The following is a 16,265-nucleotide window of genomic DNA, read 5'->3' as shown; positions in this document are numbered from 1 at the left end:
AATATGCAAAGATTAGACTTGGAAAAGTGATTTTCAGAAATGATCAATGAAATATTATGTATGTTGGAATCATGCTGCGTTCCACGTATGTGTCGATAGAGATGCAGGTGTTCTGGTCTGATGACAAATTAGATTACTACAGAAAATGTGAGTGTTCTGAAGGATTTAATTCTAAGTGAAAAGAAGAGGAATTTTACTTATCATTCATACACAAATTTCAGTCTATATGTAAATATATTAATTACTAACGAGCAGCCGAAAATCTGATGAAAGATAGATTACGAGATAATGCCTCATCAGGTTTATCTCTGCTACCAGAAATGTCAAGAACAAAAAAAGCGGATATCTCACAACATACAGTACTCATACTCGATGTCAACATAAGTGGATTATGATATAACAATGCACTGTTAAGATGGTTTGTCAATATAGACAAAGAAATTGTTTATGTAACAATTGATAAATTTCAGTGCATTTTATTTCAAGTTTGTGGCTTCCTTCATGGGGCCTCTGAATTTCTCCACTCCAAACCAATGGCTGTATATACAACTTTAAACAGCCAACAATGTTGCCAATAAAAAAAAATTGCCAGATGGTATTTTTTGTTGCCGATAAGGAAAACAAAATCGCAGTTCGTGACATTGCCAAAGTCCTATGTGATCCCAGAATAAACGTTTTACCCATTATTTTTCATACTTTTAAGAAGACAACACTATTTTATCGTACCTTTGTGAAAAATACATATAAAATTTCAGGAGCCATGATCATCTTGTATTATTCATGTGTGATCTCCTCCCCAAAATGATAATAAACTTATCATGGTTTTTTCTTAATTTTAAAAAATAATTGTCTTTTGTGTACAAGAAAAATACATGTATATAAATTTCGGGAGCCAGGCCACAACCATGTTATACTCAAATTCATGTTATAACGGAGCATGCTATAGGAGGTACACACTGTATATATATGTTTATATATAACATTATGTATGTATATAATGAAAAGTACAATTAAATAACAGTTATTCATTAACAAAACATTTGATTGCTACATGAATAGAATATGCATTGATGAAAACTTGATATTTATTAATATAGCTACAATACCTACATACAGTTTCTGGCAGCTAAATCTCTATGCACACATCTGCGACTGGAAAGATATGTCATCCCCTCTGCTATGTCAATTCCGATTAGAATGAGATCTCTGATGGTAAAATTCTGAAATTAAACAAAATCTAAAGAGACTGAAAACATGGGATCTAAACTAATTTTTACAAACCATTACTGTTGAAATAAAAATCTCTTCTGTAAAATAGAGTTGTTGCAAGTGTATTTATTGAAAGAAAGTTCAGACTCAGTCAACTAATTTATACATGTATCAATAAACGCAATATAAATTTAATGTAACTGTGTAAATCTTGTAAAAAGTTAGATCTTCAAAATATTCAAATAATACATTTTATGGAGAGTTTTTAAGTAATGATTTCTCTATTTTTCTGTTTTACTTGGATGCGAAATTTAGGATTTTTGTTTAGGATCAGAAACTCAATAAGCCTTTCAGTCCAACCATGTAATTCTTCATGGCTATGAATGTCCCTAGCCACCAAATACTTCATGACGAAGAATTATTTACATTTTTCTCCACCCTTATAAAGATTTATGAGAATATATCCAATGTATTTAAAATGTTGTCACAGCTAAACTGCAATTTATGTGCAATTTTGGTAGCAATTAAGTTTAATATATCATATTTTACTGCTTTCAGACAGTACTATTAAAAATTATATGGAATAAAGAATTTAAATTATGAGGAAATGAGGAATAAATTGTGGTATTCTTACATCCTACTCCAGAATAAATGAGTTCAATGATGAAGAAAACAAAATGGAAACAAAAACAAATAAGTCCAAATCCTTACTCTTGTTTGAAAAAAAGCCTTAATTACTTATGTTATTTAGTGATAACATTCTTTCATCATGCTAGCCAATGATCTGACCAACAAGTCATCAATATATTCATTATGCAGATCGATCGAATACTAGGAAAAATATGTACATTTCACTAGCTTATGTTCAAAATGCTACATTTCAATTAATTTTACTTGCTGATTTTAATTTCTTGATTTACTTGGTATTTGTCATTGATTTGTTATTCAAAGAGATGATTTTATGTACAGCAAAATGTACTGAGGCTTACATTTTTCTCGTCTTTTAGGTGTGACAGAACATCTCCATGCTTCATATAGGGAAGTACAACAAGCGGCATATCATCCATTCCCAGGCATATACCAACTAACTGGAGAACATTGGGGTGGTTGAAATCCATCATAATCATGGCTTCACTCATGAACGCCTCAACATCAATGTCACGAGGATTATTTTCTGTTTGGAAAGTAAACAAAACCTGTACAAATTGGCATCGCCTTTTCTACAGAATCATGAATATTCTGTAAAACACTTTATCACATTATAAGTAATAATTTTCTATTAACCGTGAAACTTTATGAAAATTTTATGAGGGGTAGTTAAAATGTTAATTGTTTGAATTAGTGTATGCTAGTGGAACTGAACTGATTATCAGGCTATTAACGGATTAGTACATGCTATTAATTGACCACCTGCTTCATTCACAAATAAACATTATCATTCCAGACATCATAACTAAATGGACATCAGATAAATGGAATTTAAATATAATGACTCAATGACAACTGATAGACATTGTGTAAAGCTTGGAATTTATTACATTGAGTTTGAAAAAGTTTTAACTGCATAAGACCACACCACCATGTATCTTGCTTTTAAAACTGTTCATCTGCAATGCAATTTTCATTTTCTAATGCATAGCTTTTAATGATTATTGCAGGAAATGTATGGTCTAAGTACAATACTATTCTAATGAAAATCACAATGAATGTGTAAACATAACTATCTTATATCCATTTAAATGTGAGAAAAAAACCCAACTGACTTTCAAGGAATTTTTTTTATCATTGTCGATGTCTCATAATATATATTCTCATTTGCAAATAAATATACATTTTCAAGGCTTGATTTTATGTGACTTTTCAGATCACATGTTAATATAACTGAAAACTGTGCTATAACACCTCATACAGGTCAGTTTCACATATCTGTTTTCTTTATCAAAAATGGTCCTTTTAGGGAATATAATGAGTAGACTGAAATCTATTTTAAGTGTCATTAACGTAAATAAAACACAATCTGTGGTCCAGAAGAGAATTGTGTGAACTCATTTGTCTCTTTCTCTCTCTCTCTCTGTTCATAGCTTGTATGTTCAGCTACTAATTGTTTTGTTTCTTTCTAAAATGACTGATATTCATGTCCATCATGCCAAACTAACTTTCCAATCATCATAAAATTATGATTTATCATAACTATTGAATTGCGTTAGAATATGACAAACAATTGTTTTTAATGATTTTGTAAGAAAATTGAATGAACACATCTCCCCATAGTACACCCCCCTCTACAGCAGCTAGCAAAGTTTTTTTTGCCCAATATAGTTTCCAAAACTCTAAATAGATGGACCATTGAAGATAGTACATCAAAGCACAATAATAATACTACTATCACCCATACTATTACAATGATGCTAATGCTGATGTGGTGATGATGATACTGATGTGTTGAATATGATGATGTGATGATGATGATGCTGATAATGATGAAGAAAGTTAATAAACAATTTTAATCCATACGGTGAAGAGTTTTTACTGCTACAACTTTGTCTGCATTATCTTCAGGCACTGAAAGGTAACCCTTGTACACACTTCCAAAATGACCTGGCAAGAAGAGCATAGTTATTAGAATACTTAGATAAAATGTCATATTAAAGTCAAATTATTTTAACTAGGGTATCAGTAGTAGGGATTAATTGGGGGTTCTGGCTCACCTATGCCTTTTCATAGGGGAAAAGTTTTTTTGGCTAACTTGTCTATAATGAAGGGGATTCTGGCTCACTTATGCCTTTTCCCATAGGGGGTTATGGTGCACTTGTCTGGCTCACTTGTCTTTGTGTTTTTGGTTATGTATTTTGGCTCAGTTAGTTATCACTGTCACTATATTTTTTAATGTCTTCATGTCTATGAGCAAGTGTATGAATGCCATCGGTGGAGTATCATCAAAGGGGCATAATCCTTTTTTGTTAATGATTGTGGTGGAGATTTGGTATCATTGTGATTTTAAAGTTCTCATGGAGTAGTAAATCGTGTGTTCATGCAGTGATTGTGTATAATGTTGTGGTGTGACTAATTTGGCAGTGACTGTTTTTTTTCTTCTACTCTTCTGATTTTTTTCATGAGGATGTCATCATCACGTGTGATGCAGTACACTTTTGATCGAATTCCTATGAATCCCCTGATGGGTACTCCACAACTTCCATCTTTAAACTTTCCTATCACCTTTTTATTGTCGTCACAGTGGATGGGATGGTCTTGTGGATAATCGCTAAGATCAAAGAGTTCTCAATGTTGATGTAGGTCTGCATAGACATTGTCAATGTGAATTTCGTACACGAGTGAGTCAGATCGGTCAATAGAACTGTAGCTTTGTCTCCATACTTATGCTCGATGAAGTCGTAGTGAAACTTCAGTATAAGAAGTTTGGAGAGATTGAGAACAGCTGCTCTGACGTAGACAGGTTTGTCCAGCAAGAGATTGTTTTTCCTGGATTCAATGGCGACGAGTTCTTCGTCAAAGATTTTCATGTCGACAAAGTATCATTGGCTACGAACTGATCTCGTTGGCATTGGTTTTTAATGAGTTCACTGTTCTTGTGCTGTCTGATGTTTTCCATGATTTTTCCGAAGATGCTATTCTTCCTTAGTTTAAAGGAGTCATTGTCGAAGTTTGTGGTGGCTTTAGCACATTGTGTCATATCGAGATCGATGTAAGGAGAACTTGAGTACTCGATGCACTGTTTCTAGAATGCGTCCATGCTGGAGAGCTTGTTTGAAGTACATGGAAATGATCGTAGATAAATCCTTTATCAGTACTGCCATATGCTTTTCCAGCACGTTTATGAGGCGGCAGACGTGTGACCTGATTGCATTGTTGTTGATCAATTTCGGGTAGTTATTTTGTCAATAGCTGCTAAACAGGATTGACTGAGGATCTAATGCTGAAGTTGAAGGAGTTTGGAAGGCTTAGTAGTTATTCCAGTGCATGCTTTGTATTGGTCTCGCAGATGCTTCATGTACTGCTGTGTGGTGATGATCTCTCGTCCAGCAATGACATTGTACTCGTTAACGAGCTTATGGTGATAGACTCAGTCTCCCTTTGACATCATCTGGAGGTCTTTTGGAATGTGCTTGATGAGATCATACAGAGCTACATTCGATCTTGGATAGGGCACTTTAGTACCTGACACTGATGAACGATGTCTCTGAGTCTACGAGCGATCTCATGACGAAGGATAAAATCTCTTCCTGAATTATCAACAACTTGATGCATAATTCTCTCTTTCGCTGATACTAGGTAAGGATTCTGGTCTATTCTTGCAATGATAGAGATGCTATGTAATATAGTCCTGTATTTATTTATCTAATTGCTTGCTAACTTTTACTTAGGACAAGGTTTTGGTCTATCCTTGCAGCAATAGATATGATATATAATAATGCTGTATTAATTTCTCTAATTGCTTGTTCATTTCTGTGACATAAAAATGTAATGTGTATTATATAGCACAATGACTCTACATGGGTCTCGAAAGTGTGTGTGGCTGTCTCAGGATAGCATGTCAACTCCAAGTGTGCCAGCATAGTGGTGATACAAATATCAGATCAATTAAATATTATTATGAAAAACAAGAACGACTCTTAAACCCAAACATCATTCAGAGATTTGTGGCTAAGATTAAACACGACGTAGAAAATACATCCTGTGTTTAGTCGTTACGAAGCGAATGAGGAAGGAGACGTGAGGAGGATGCGCATAAAAATTAGACACAAGGTATGGTTTAGCCTGACTGGCTATTCCATCGTGTACTTGTTTATCAGTGGAGTGAGGGCGACGATGTACCTTCATTGTTTTGTGTTTGAAGCTCATCGTAAAGTGGTGCCCATTGGCTATTCAGTCTTTCACCTTAACAGAGACACCTCTGGTAATTGGTTGTGCAATTTGGACATGAGAACCATCAGATAGCAAAAATATATGTTCAAATAAAACGTTTTAAATCCTTTTTTTGTTTAGGTGGATTTATACAGCATTTTGAGGAAGTATTCTCAATGTATAAGGATGTGCAATGCTTCAACAGGAGTTCTTTATCGTAGGTCATGTTTAGCATGCACGACACGTAGAGCATTTTCTGCTGTGTCGCTGTGAGCTTGTCCTATGCCTATGACTTTGGTCAGGATCAAATTGATGTTGGTGTCGATGCTGAGATGAAATGTGTTGATGATGGCCTCCTCAATATCTTTCTTGCTTTCCAAAATGACGTATGTCATGTCTCATGTATGGTCTGACACACCCTCGGCCATCTCTATGTCCACGATGCTATATTAAGACAATGTTAAAATCTTTTTTAACATTTTTTTTCGCTCAAACATTGCTTGCAGTGCTGATGGATCAAATTCTTGTTGAGTAGAATTTGAAAATACCATCCTGAGCCAAGTCCATTCGCTATTCTCTTATCAGTAAGACTTGTGCACAAGATGCTCTATATGCTTTGGTCAACATCAGTGCGATGTGCACTGGCCTGTTATTTCTTAAGACTGTGGTGATGGTCTCGTAGCTTCCGAGTGACGCAAGACCACATCGATCACAAAGATCTCATCATCAGACATTCTCTTCATAATTTTGATCATAGATTTTTTTCAAAACGGTACAGAGTCGTACACTGAATTCCTACCATGTCCACGATGAGGTCATCCATAGTTCTCATATCTTGATCAGCAACGTCATGCCAAAGGGAGCCCCGCAGTCAATGGATCAGTGTCGAGATGATGGTGGTATCTGTAAAGAATGTACAGCATCGCTGCAACTCTTAACACGTTCATCTGATACTTTTTGTGCTCGAGAATTTGATCCAAAATAACTCCGTTTTCTTGCATGATAGTATCATGCCCCTCTATCTTCAAGGTTCTATCTTCGATAGCCTTTTTTTTGTTTCTGGATCTGCCTCTGGGTAATCTTTAAAATGACCTGTCACAATAGCTCGTCCTTTGTTCACTGCATAACGTTTTACATTGCCATAACTCACTGCGGTATCATTGCTCGAGGGCATCATTGTGGAAGACCTTTTATAGCATTTCCAGATGATGAGGATTCATGTCATGATGCCACCCATCGTGGATAGTTTAATACCTCCAAACGAGTTGAGCTGTCCATACGAAATCACCTGATTTGTATTGGTGATGAGTCATGTGGTGGGAAGTCAATAAGATTTCTGGTTTTGATTTGATGTGGTCTTGTATGGTTTGAGAATCATTGACATCCAGCAGCAACTGGTAACTAGATGATGTTGATGCAAAATCATTCCACAGTTTGAATGGTAATGGATGTGTAATTGCCACTGGCTTCTCTATTGATCCAGATGGAGCTGTCTGTCATTCTAAAATGATAAGCCATGCTTGCTTTGGTATTGAGTCCAGTAATCACTCCCACATTCTTGTGTTCTTGTGTTCTGATATGTTGTTCCTGAAGTCGGTGAGGACAGGGTGTGATTGCTCGTCACCCGTCTCGCGATGGACAACGTGCCCATCACTGCAACATAGCCACTGATCATAACTCCCGTTTTATCATACTTGCCCACCAGCACCACATCCAGAACGGAAGCTCTCACAAGCTGAGAAGACCCTGCTGTGGCTGTAGGAAGTCTTACAAACTCAGGCCACCCATGTTGATATTGCCTGTCATCGTTAAACCTGTCAAATATAATTTTGTCTGTGCCAACTTAGTCACATGAGACCATCATGTGGCAATGGCGTCCAGAGGCGGATAACTCGCATCCTCGAGACTGGTCAGACTGAGGCCATTCATGTTCAGATGGCCTGTCACAAAATGGAGTCTACAAAGATCTTCCCGTCAAAATCACTAACATGTCTTAAAATATAAAAAATAAAGCAACGATTAGACCATTCCATGTTCAGTGATTTAAAATCGAAGGTGTAGTTTTATACATGCTATCTGATTCGGTATGTGCGGCTTTTCCAGGTAGGTATTGCCGCCAAAGTTTCACCCATCACTCTCAACGCTGCCAAAGAAGGAACCACCAGAGCAGCCTCTGTGGCGGGAACAGCAGTAAGACACAAAATAGCCAGTAAAATCATGCCACAATCATCGGTGATGACCACAACTCCAAAAGCAACACCTTTTCCAATAGCAGAGATGCCAGTGTCCAGGGAGGCGATGAAGGCGCTTCAAAAAACGTGTTGGGTTCTCAGCAAGAGATCCAAAAACATTTTCACAGGACCTGGACAAAAAGATCTGCCCACCCACCCCCTCTCTGGGCGTCATCATGTTCGAGTATGGCTTAAAATGATTATGGTAATTTTTTATCACACTCTTATAGCATAGCATCATGTATTCGAGATTCACTCCTGAGTATCTGCGCCTCAATGACAATAGTCCTGTAGATGACTCCACCACCGAGTATGAGTATGTGGAGTATCAGGACACCAACATGACCAATCTCAACACGAGTACCCACTGAAAAAATAGAGACGCATAATGAAGATGTACATCTGCTTCCCCATAAGGCCTTTTGGAAGTCCGAGGTAAAGTACATATGAACATCAATCCACCTGATGACTATGATGCTATCAATCAAATCACACTCCAAAATAACGATTGGTCGTTATTCAAGTCAGTTCAGTATGAGCTGAACAATCAAACATCGATGCCTTTGCAATGCATCATGTTATCTGTTACAGAGATCATCCGGACAACGAAGTGGGATGCGGCTGAATCATGCTGAGGGCCTTAAAAGAACTCAAGCCTAAATATTGCAGAGAACGTATCGGCAGAACTCTCATCTGATCCAAACATACGTTGGGCAGAGGTATGCATAGAATCGGGATTCCTGGCATCAGCATAAAAACACCAGACAATCTCGCAGACGAGCTGCATAAACCAGCACGCAAGCATTTTACAAGACGCAGAGTCGTCGCTGTAAATGTAGACGAGATATGGTCAGCAGATCTCCTGGATATGAGAGATTACAGCATCTACAATGATTGTTTCCATGATCTCATGACGGTCATTGATGTCTTTAGTAAATATGCTTGGTTCATTCCTCTCAAAAGCAAAAAAGAACTTCTGTCGTACAGGTGCTGCTGGATAGCTTCACATTCACATGAAAGCCCAATAAACTCTGGGCGATCATGATAGCGAATTTTATAACAAAACCGTCCCAGACTGGCTTTAAAAAATAACATCACCTTGTACAGCACTCTTAATTCTCTCAATGCTTCTGTCATTGAATAAATTAAACGAACTCTTAAAAATCACATGTGGGAAACATTCACCAGCAATAATACCAACTGACACTTAGATTTTCTTCCAGACATTTTTGACCGCTACGATCATACCTGGCATTGAAGCATTCAAATGACCCCAGGAGAAGCCTCCTCAAGCACTCAAAAACAACAGATCGCAGAGGCCTTATTTTTTAGAGCCAAATTCAACGCAGGGGATCACGTCAGAAGCAGCTGACAAAAACCCACGTTCAAAAAAGGATACACTCCCAACTGGACCAAAGAAGTTTTCATTGTCGAGGCCATTCAGAAAACCTTTCCCATTACCTATACCCTCAGAACCCATCCAAGGTTTGTTTTATGAGCAGGAATTACAAAATACAGACCAGGACGTGTCCCAGGTTAAAAAAGTCCTCTTTACCAAAAGGTAAAAAGTCACTCATCAAGTGGTTTGGCTATCCTGAACAATTCAAGTCATGGGTTCCCACCGCTACTCTGGCTAGCTTGACAAAACCTCAGAAATAATCATACTGTTCCACCAAGCTCTTTCCAGACACAGCTTTACATTTTGCTGCATGCACATGAACACCCATACTCAGATCTGATAAATTTTGCATGATCCATCATCTGCACTCGAGTCACCTCATATGAGTAATCAAACTCATTTTGCTGGAGCTCTGATAAATGAAAACGCTTCAACTTATTTTGGATTTAATACCGCTGATTGTAGCATTGCACTGGATGCTGATTACTGACTATGCTTCACTCACTCCTCATCGTCATCACTATCCTCACAATAAATCATCACAGGCTCATAACTCAGATCCTTATTCCCATACGCTATCAACTCCTTCACACGTTGCAAACCATGTCTTAGACTCCTCCTCATTTAATTCCAAAATTCCAACTTTGATTTAAAACTCTTCTCACTCAAACCCAACTTGTACACATGCCAGGGATAACATGGAAGAGACATCTTCACTATACTACAAGTACACTTCTAATAGAAAAAACACAGTGAGAGCGATAACAAAGTGAGCCAAAACAGTTAACCAAAAACACACACAAGTGAGCCAGAACCCCCTTCATTAAAAAAAGTGAGCTAGAACCTCTTATGGAAAAAAGCATAAGTGAGCCAGAACTGCCTTCATTACATATAAGTGATCCAAAAACCAACTTCTCCCATATGGAAAAGGCATAGGTGAGCCAGAATCCCCAATTAACCCCTACTACTGGTATCATATTCAAAATCCATCTGTATGTGTGTGGAAATATTAATCCAATGAATATATACAGAAGATTATGTTTTATTAAGAATTGTGGTTCTGAATATCTAACATTTGATAAATGTACCAACTATTTTCCTGCAATTTTAAATGCGTTGATTGTATAACCAGAGAACAATAGTGATAAGCCCCTATGATAATCTTTGACTTTGTCCCCTAAGACTTTTGCACAAGATTTTTATATTAATACAATTGCTCTTTCACATGTTGAAATTGGTACAGTGTTGATTGAAGAGCAGCCTGTTATATGTACTTTCTGCATTCCCACACAAAATTAATGGCTAGTTCAGAGGTTGACATACAACTACAGGCCTTATACCTGTAGATGGTGAGGTGTCATAATGATCACATTGCAACCAGTACACCCCATAGTTTATTGATTTGTCCTACACAACTGTGATCCATAATCACGGATTAATTGTAGTCAATCAGAAATGTAATTATAATCATCCAATATAACGGACTGTATGCTGATTTACTGATTTGATGGCTAAAAATTGGTAATAAACAGAACAATTGTGGAAAAATACCTGTATTTTAATTATTTAACATCAAAGAAGTCAATTAGTGTACTAATCTATGCTATTAAATTCAATTATGCTGAAATACATTTAAAATATGTTTCACAATAAATAAGCTTTAATTATTTCAAATCAGTTTCCAGTATCGATAGAATACCTGGAAAACTACAGACACATACTAAAAAGAGAATGAATGAACTAATGTAGCATCAGACATGTCGATCCTTAAATTTCCTGCAGATTTGACTGTGTCCTAATGGGAAAACCAATTCTACCCAGTTATGTTTATAATTCCTCATCTACTCAATTAAATTTTGAATTCCTCATCTACCCAATTATTTGTTCTAATCCCTTATTTACTCAATTATGTTTCAAATTCCTCTTCTACCCAATTATTTTTCTAATTCCTCATCTACCCAAATTCTAATTCATCATCTACCCATGTATTTTTCTCTCTTTCTGATTTTTTCAGAAGATGGATACCTTTATAAGGTATAAATAACACATTATTTTGACACTTTAACCTAAACTCCCCATAAGGAATTGATTCGTCTCTTCATATAGGGAAAATAACTCATTTAAATTATTCTAGATGCACTGTTTAAGTCCTAAAGATCTAAAGGTAAATGTTAAAGCTTGCACTTATGTATTCCAACTTCCTGTGAGGGAACATATCAACTATAGAGTTGTGATAAACTCAAGAGTCATTGATAAGTTGAGTTTTTGACAACAAGTTAGGGAAGTTTTTATTACAAACCTTGACCAATAACATCTCCAACACGAAGTCTGTCTTTGGTTATTAGCAGGCCAGCATCTTTCATGACATCAAGGGTGCTCTGATCAATTACCAGACCCCTTTGTGGCGTTCGGTCTAGGGCTGTGTATACTATGGAATGTCAGAAAAGATGGATTGTAAGTCATATGGTGATGTAGGAAGATGCTTCACTCATATAAACTGGAAACAGTATATCTCAACAATATTATCGATCAAATGCACATAATATTGTTTGGATGAGGCAAACAAAACCACGTGATCCTTATTCAGCCCCTTTTTAGGGAACTATGGGTAAATGACCTAACAAATAACTCTGAAATCCTATGGATGTGCTATAAAATCTACAGTTTCTATCACCATGGTGTTGTCAACCTTTATTTATGAATGCATATATGTCATCTGAAGCCCAAAGATTAGTTATTAGTAGAAGTAGTAGTAGTAGTAATAGTAGTAGTATCAGTTTATGTAACAATTTTCTAGCGTTTTATATCTAACAGAATTTTTTTTCTGAAGTAACACCTCAAGCTGTATTTCACCATCAATATATTTTTAAAAGCATGCTGATATCTTTAATATCCGAATCCTTGCTAACCCACAACTGTATTGTATTGCCATTTTTATTATATTATGGCATCTCTACTGGGGCAAATTTGATAAAAATACATTAAAAGGTATACATGCCACATTTTCATAATTTCTTATATCAATTAATTTGCAATCAATTAATTATAATTGCCATAAAATTAATTGATTGCATATTTTGAGAATTGGAAAAGTATTTAAATGCAACTTCATGTTCTTTTGTATTCAATAGCGCTAAGAAGTCCCATAAATTTTTGAATAATATATTTCCACAGCTTTAAAAAGATATTCTCATGCCCATTGATAAAGGTTACATTATAAAAAAAAATGTTAGATCATCTGTATAATTTTTCTTCTTCTAATGAATGATTTATTTTAATGGAAACTGAAACAGAAAACATTCATATAACTTTAGGTAAAGCTGTTGAACCTAATTACCTCCCCCTCATGACATGCATTCCTAATTTCCATTCCATTGTTTGTACTTACCTCATGACATGCATTCCTAATTTCCATTTCATTGCTTACCCTAATGACATGCATTCCTCATTTCCATTTCATTGTTTGTACTTAGGGTCATGACATGCATTCCTAATTTCCATTCCACTGTTTGTATTTACCTCATGACATGCATTCCTAATTTCCATTTCATTGTTTATACTAACTTCATGACATGCATTCCAAATTTCCATTCCATTGTTTGTATTTACCTCATGACATGCATTCATATTCCATTGAATTGTTTGCCCTCACGATATGCATTCCTAATTTCCTTTTCATTGTTTTGTACCTAATGTCATGACAAGCATTCCTAATTTCCATTTCATTGTTAGTACCTACCACATGACATGATTCCTCATTCCCATTCCATTTTTACCCTCATGACATGCATTCATAAGTTCCATCTCATTGTTCGTATCAACTGTCATGACACGTACTTCTAATTTCCTTTTCATTGTTTGTACCTCCCCTCATGACATGCATTTTTAATTTCCATTCCATTGTTTGTACATACCCTCATGACATGCATTCATAATTTCATTCCATTGTTGATACCAACTGTCAAGACATACATTTCTAATTTCCTTTTCATTGTTTGTACATACCCTAATGACATGCATTCATAATTTCCATTTCATTGTTTGTACATACCCTCATGACATGCATTCATAATTTCCATTTCACTGTTTGTACATACCCTCATGACATTCATTTATAATTTCCATTTCTGTATTTTGTACATACCGTCATGACATGTATTTGTAATTTCCATTTCACTGGTTATCCTTTGTGTTGCTTGCTCTTGTCTTTCCCTTTGAAGTTTCCAGAACATCCTCAGGCAAAACAGAGAGACAACAACAAGTGCTATAAGAAGGACCCCTCCAACACAGACTGCTACAATAATGACGACCTTTGACTCTTCCTCTAATTGGTATTTGAGGTAACCAACAGTTTGTTTGAAATCTCCGATCTTCACCTTGAAAAATAAGAAGTCTACAATGTGTTGATGTGCTGGAGGTTTGTAAGTAACTTACTGTATTATTTTGTATATAATGTATTCAGATTATGAATTATAAATAAGTATTGGAATATTTATAAGCTTAAAATATTTCATGAAAGTGAAAGCCAATAGATTGTCAGTGTTGACAGCAATTGCTACCTTTTCATGTTATAAAGATGAAAACTCTCAAATGTTTGAACATTATATGAACTGCAAGTAATTAAACTTGGAAATTGATTGTGAAGTTAATTAAGATGTATGAAGAGAATACCTTGGAATTTAGTGAGATCCTGGAGGATAAACTGATGATCACACTTTGCACAGATCAGAGATTGAAGCTGTTATTTATCCTATTAAAGTATGATAGATATCCTATGCAAATGTCATTCTAAGGAAGTGAATATGGTTTAGGTCAATCTTGAGAGACATGCATACTGGACTGATGTACCAATATGAGCACAAAATCACAACTTCTCATTATAGCATGCAACTCAGTCTAGATCTTACAATCGATTCTCCTTATACTGATCTAACATTTATAACAATATCACTGCCTAAAAAACACATGCGCCAGCCAGCTTCTGTCCTTATCAGATCGTTTTTCCATTTTACGGCGCCATTAGACAAACATACTGACTTAGTGTGATCTATATCACTTAACAGACTGTAGCTTTGGGAACTATTTACAAAGTCAGAAAAGATTCTTTGATGCATCATCTTTAACCTGCAATAACTTTAGACCTTGCTTTTTTACAATCTTATGAGAGAATTGGGCTGAAAATATTTAATGTTGAAATAGATCTGAAAACTCACAGAAACATCTGGAAACTGATGGTTTGATCTGGGCTGCTGAGCTGGAGGACTGCATGATATGTTATTCTCTGTTACATCCACCAATGCACAATTTTCATAGCCAATGGAGATAATGATGTCTCCCCTCTCCCACAGCAAGTTATTGCCCTTTTGAAAGTAGAAGATTTGAAAGCCTTTAATTAAAAGAGTAAACTGTTCAGTTTTAATGATGTTGTTAAAAATACTTTTGCTCAAGTTTTAAACATTGAACAGTCCCCAAATCACAATATTATCCTCCTCCTTGACTGAAATTTAAACATGAAAATATCCCAAATCACAATTTTATCCTCCTCCAGGCACAGTTTTTAACATGATCAGTCCCCAAATAACAATATTACCCTCCTCCATGACAGTTTAAACATGAACAGTCTCCATCACAATATTACCCTCTTCCACGACTTAGGAATTATAGACGGGACTTTGATTGCACACAAAATATTTTCATATGATCAAACACTATGGTAACTAAATATTTGTTTTCATACCATTGCATGCTGTCTGTTTTGATTACACCAAATATTTTCCCCTTCAGCTATGTTCATATACATTACTGAATCCAAGCTAAAATGAACCGAACACATGGGCTATTTCCCTTTTTATTTTGCACTTGTGATGAAATCCAGTGTCATACATTCAGATTCACCAAATCTATCTTATTTATTTAGGCCACATGGACACGACATAAAACAGTCAGCATGTGTAATGTTCCCAAATGAAATGAGTTGAAACTTTACTGCAAGTGACCTCAATCTGGTCTCAATAAAAATGTTAATTTCCATTGACTCATTAACCCCTGGCACGGCATTTACGTGGCAGGAGTTAGTAGCCTACTGCCTAGCTCTATAGCGTCAAGGTCATGTAAGACACACTGAAGTGGGTAGTATTATAGAATGGTAGACAGATGTAGCTCTACAATGATACCAAATAATCTGGACGTTTCAGTGGAACTAAAAAATACAGAGGGAAAACCCTAATTATTTGGAACCGTTGTTTTTAGCCCAAAATTCGCCTATTGTTGGAATCCGATTTTGTGTCTGGATTTTAGACCTTTGGCCTCAGATCTAAGGCAGACCAGTCTGAACTGCACACAAACAGGTCAACCTTTGAAAAAGGTGGGCATTTGGAATAAAGAATGGTCTCAATATGAAAAAGATGGGTCCATTATGCAAAAAAAAGAAGAAAAATAAAAGAAAAGAAAAAAAGAACTCCAAATTGTATTTTTCCGCTCATGCGTGCGCAAAATAACCAATGGAAAGCAATGTTTCTAACACAACTAGGCATGAGGCTAATGGAAAATCTCTTGTTAATCGA

The 16,265-nt window shown here is 36.0% G+C and overlaps 1 protein-coding gene across 1 annotated transcript in view; it reads right to left on the bottom strand.

Moving 5' to 3' along the window:
* LOC149788907 (hepatocyte growth factor receptor-like) overlaps positions 1-16,265 on the bottom strand; it is a 102,962-nt gene that overhangs the window by 25,310 nt on the left and 61,387 nt on the right. Inside the window, exons 9-14 of the mRNA XM_089973568.1 lie at positions 14,916-15,062; positions 13,847-14,078; positions 12,002-12,130; positions 3,724-3,807; positions 2,199-2,383; positions 1,111-1,220 (exon numbers count right to left, since the gene is read on the bottom strand). Coding sequence (XP_089829694.1) covers positions 1,111-1,220; positions 2,199-2,383; positions 3,724-3,807; positions 12,002-12,130; positions 13,847-14,078; positions 14,916-15,062 — 887 coding nt within the window. The remainder of the gene's footprint in view (positions 1-1,110; positions 1,221-2,198; positions 2,384-3,723; positions 3,808-12,001; positions 12,131-13,846; positions 14,079-14,915; positions 15,063-16,265) is intronic.

Source organism: Sinohyriopsis cumingii, chromosome 11, assembly GCF_028554795.1.
Source record: "Sinohyriopsis cumingii isolate HCF-2022 chromosome 11, ASM2855479v2, whole genome shotgun sequence".
NCBI lineage: Eukaryota > Metazoa > Mollusca > Bivalvia > Unionida > Unionidae > Sinohyriopsis > Sinohyriopsis cumingii.
This window is presented reverse-complemented; position numbering and strand designations above follow the sequence as displayed.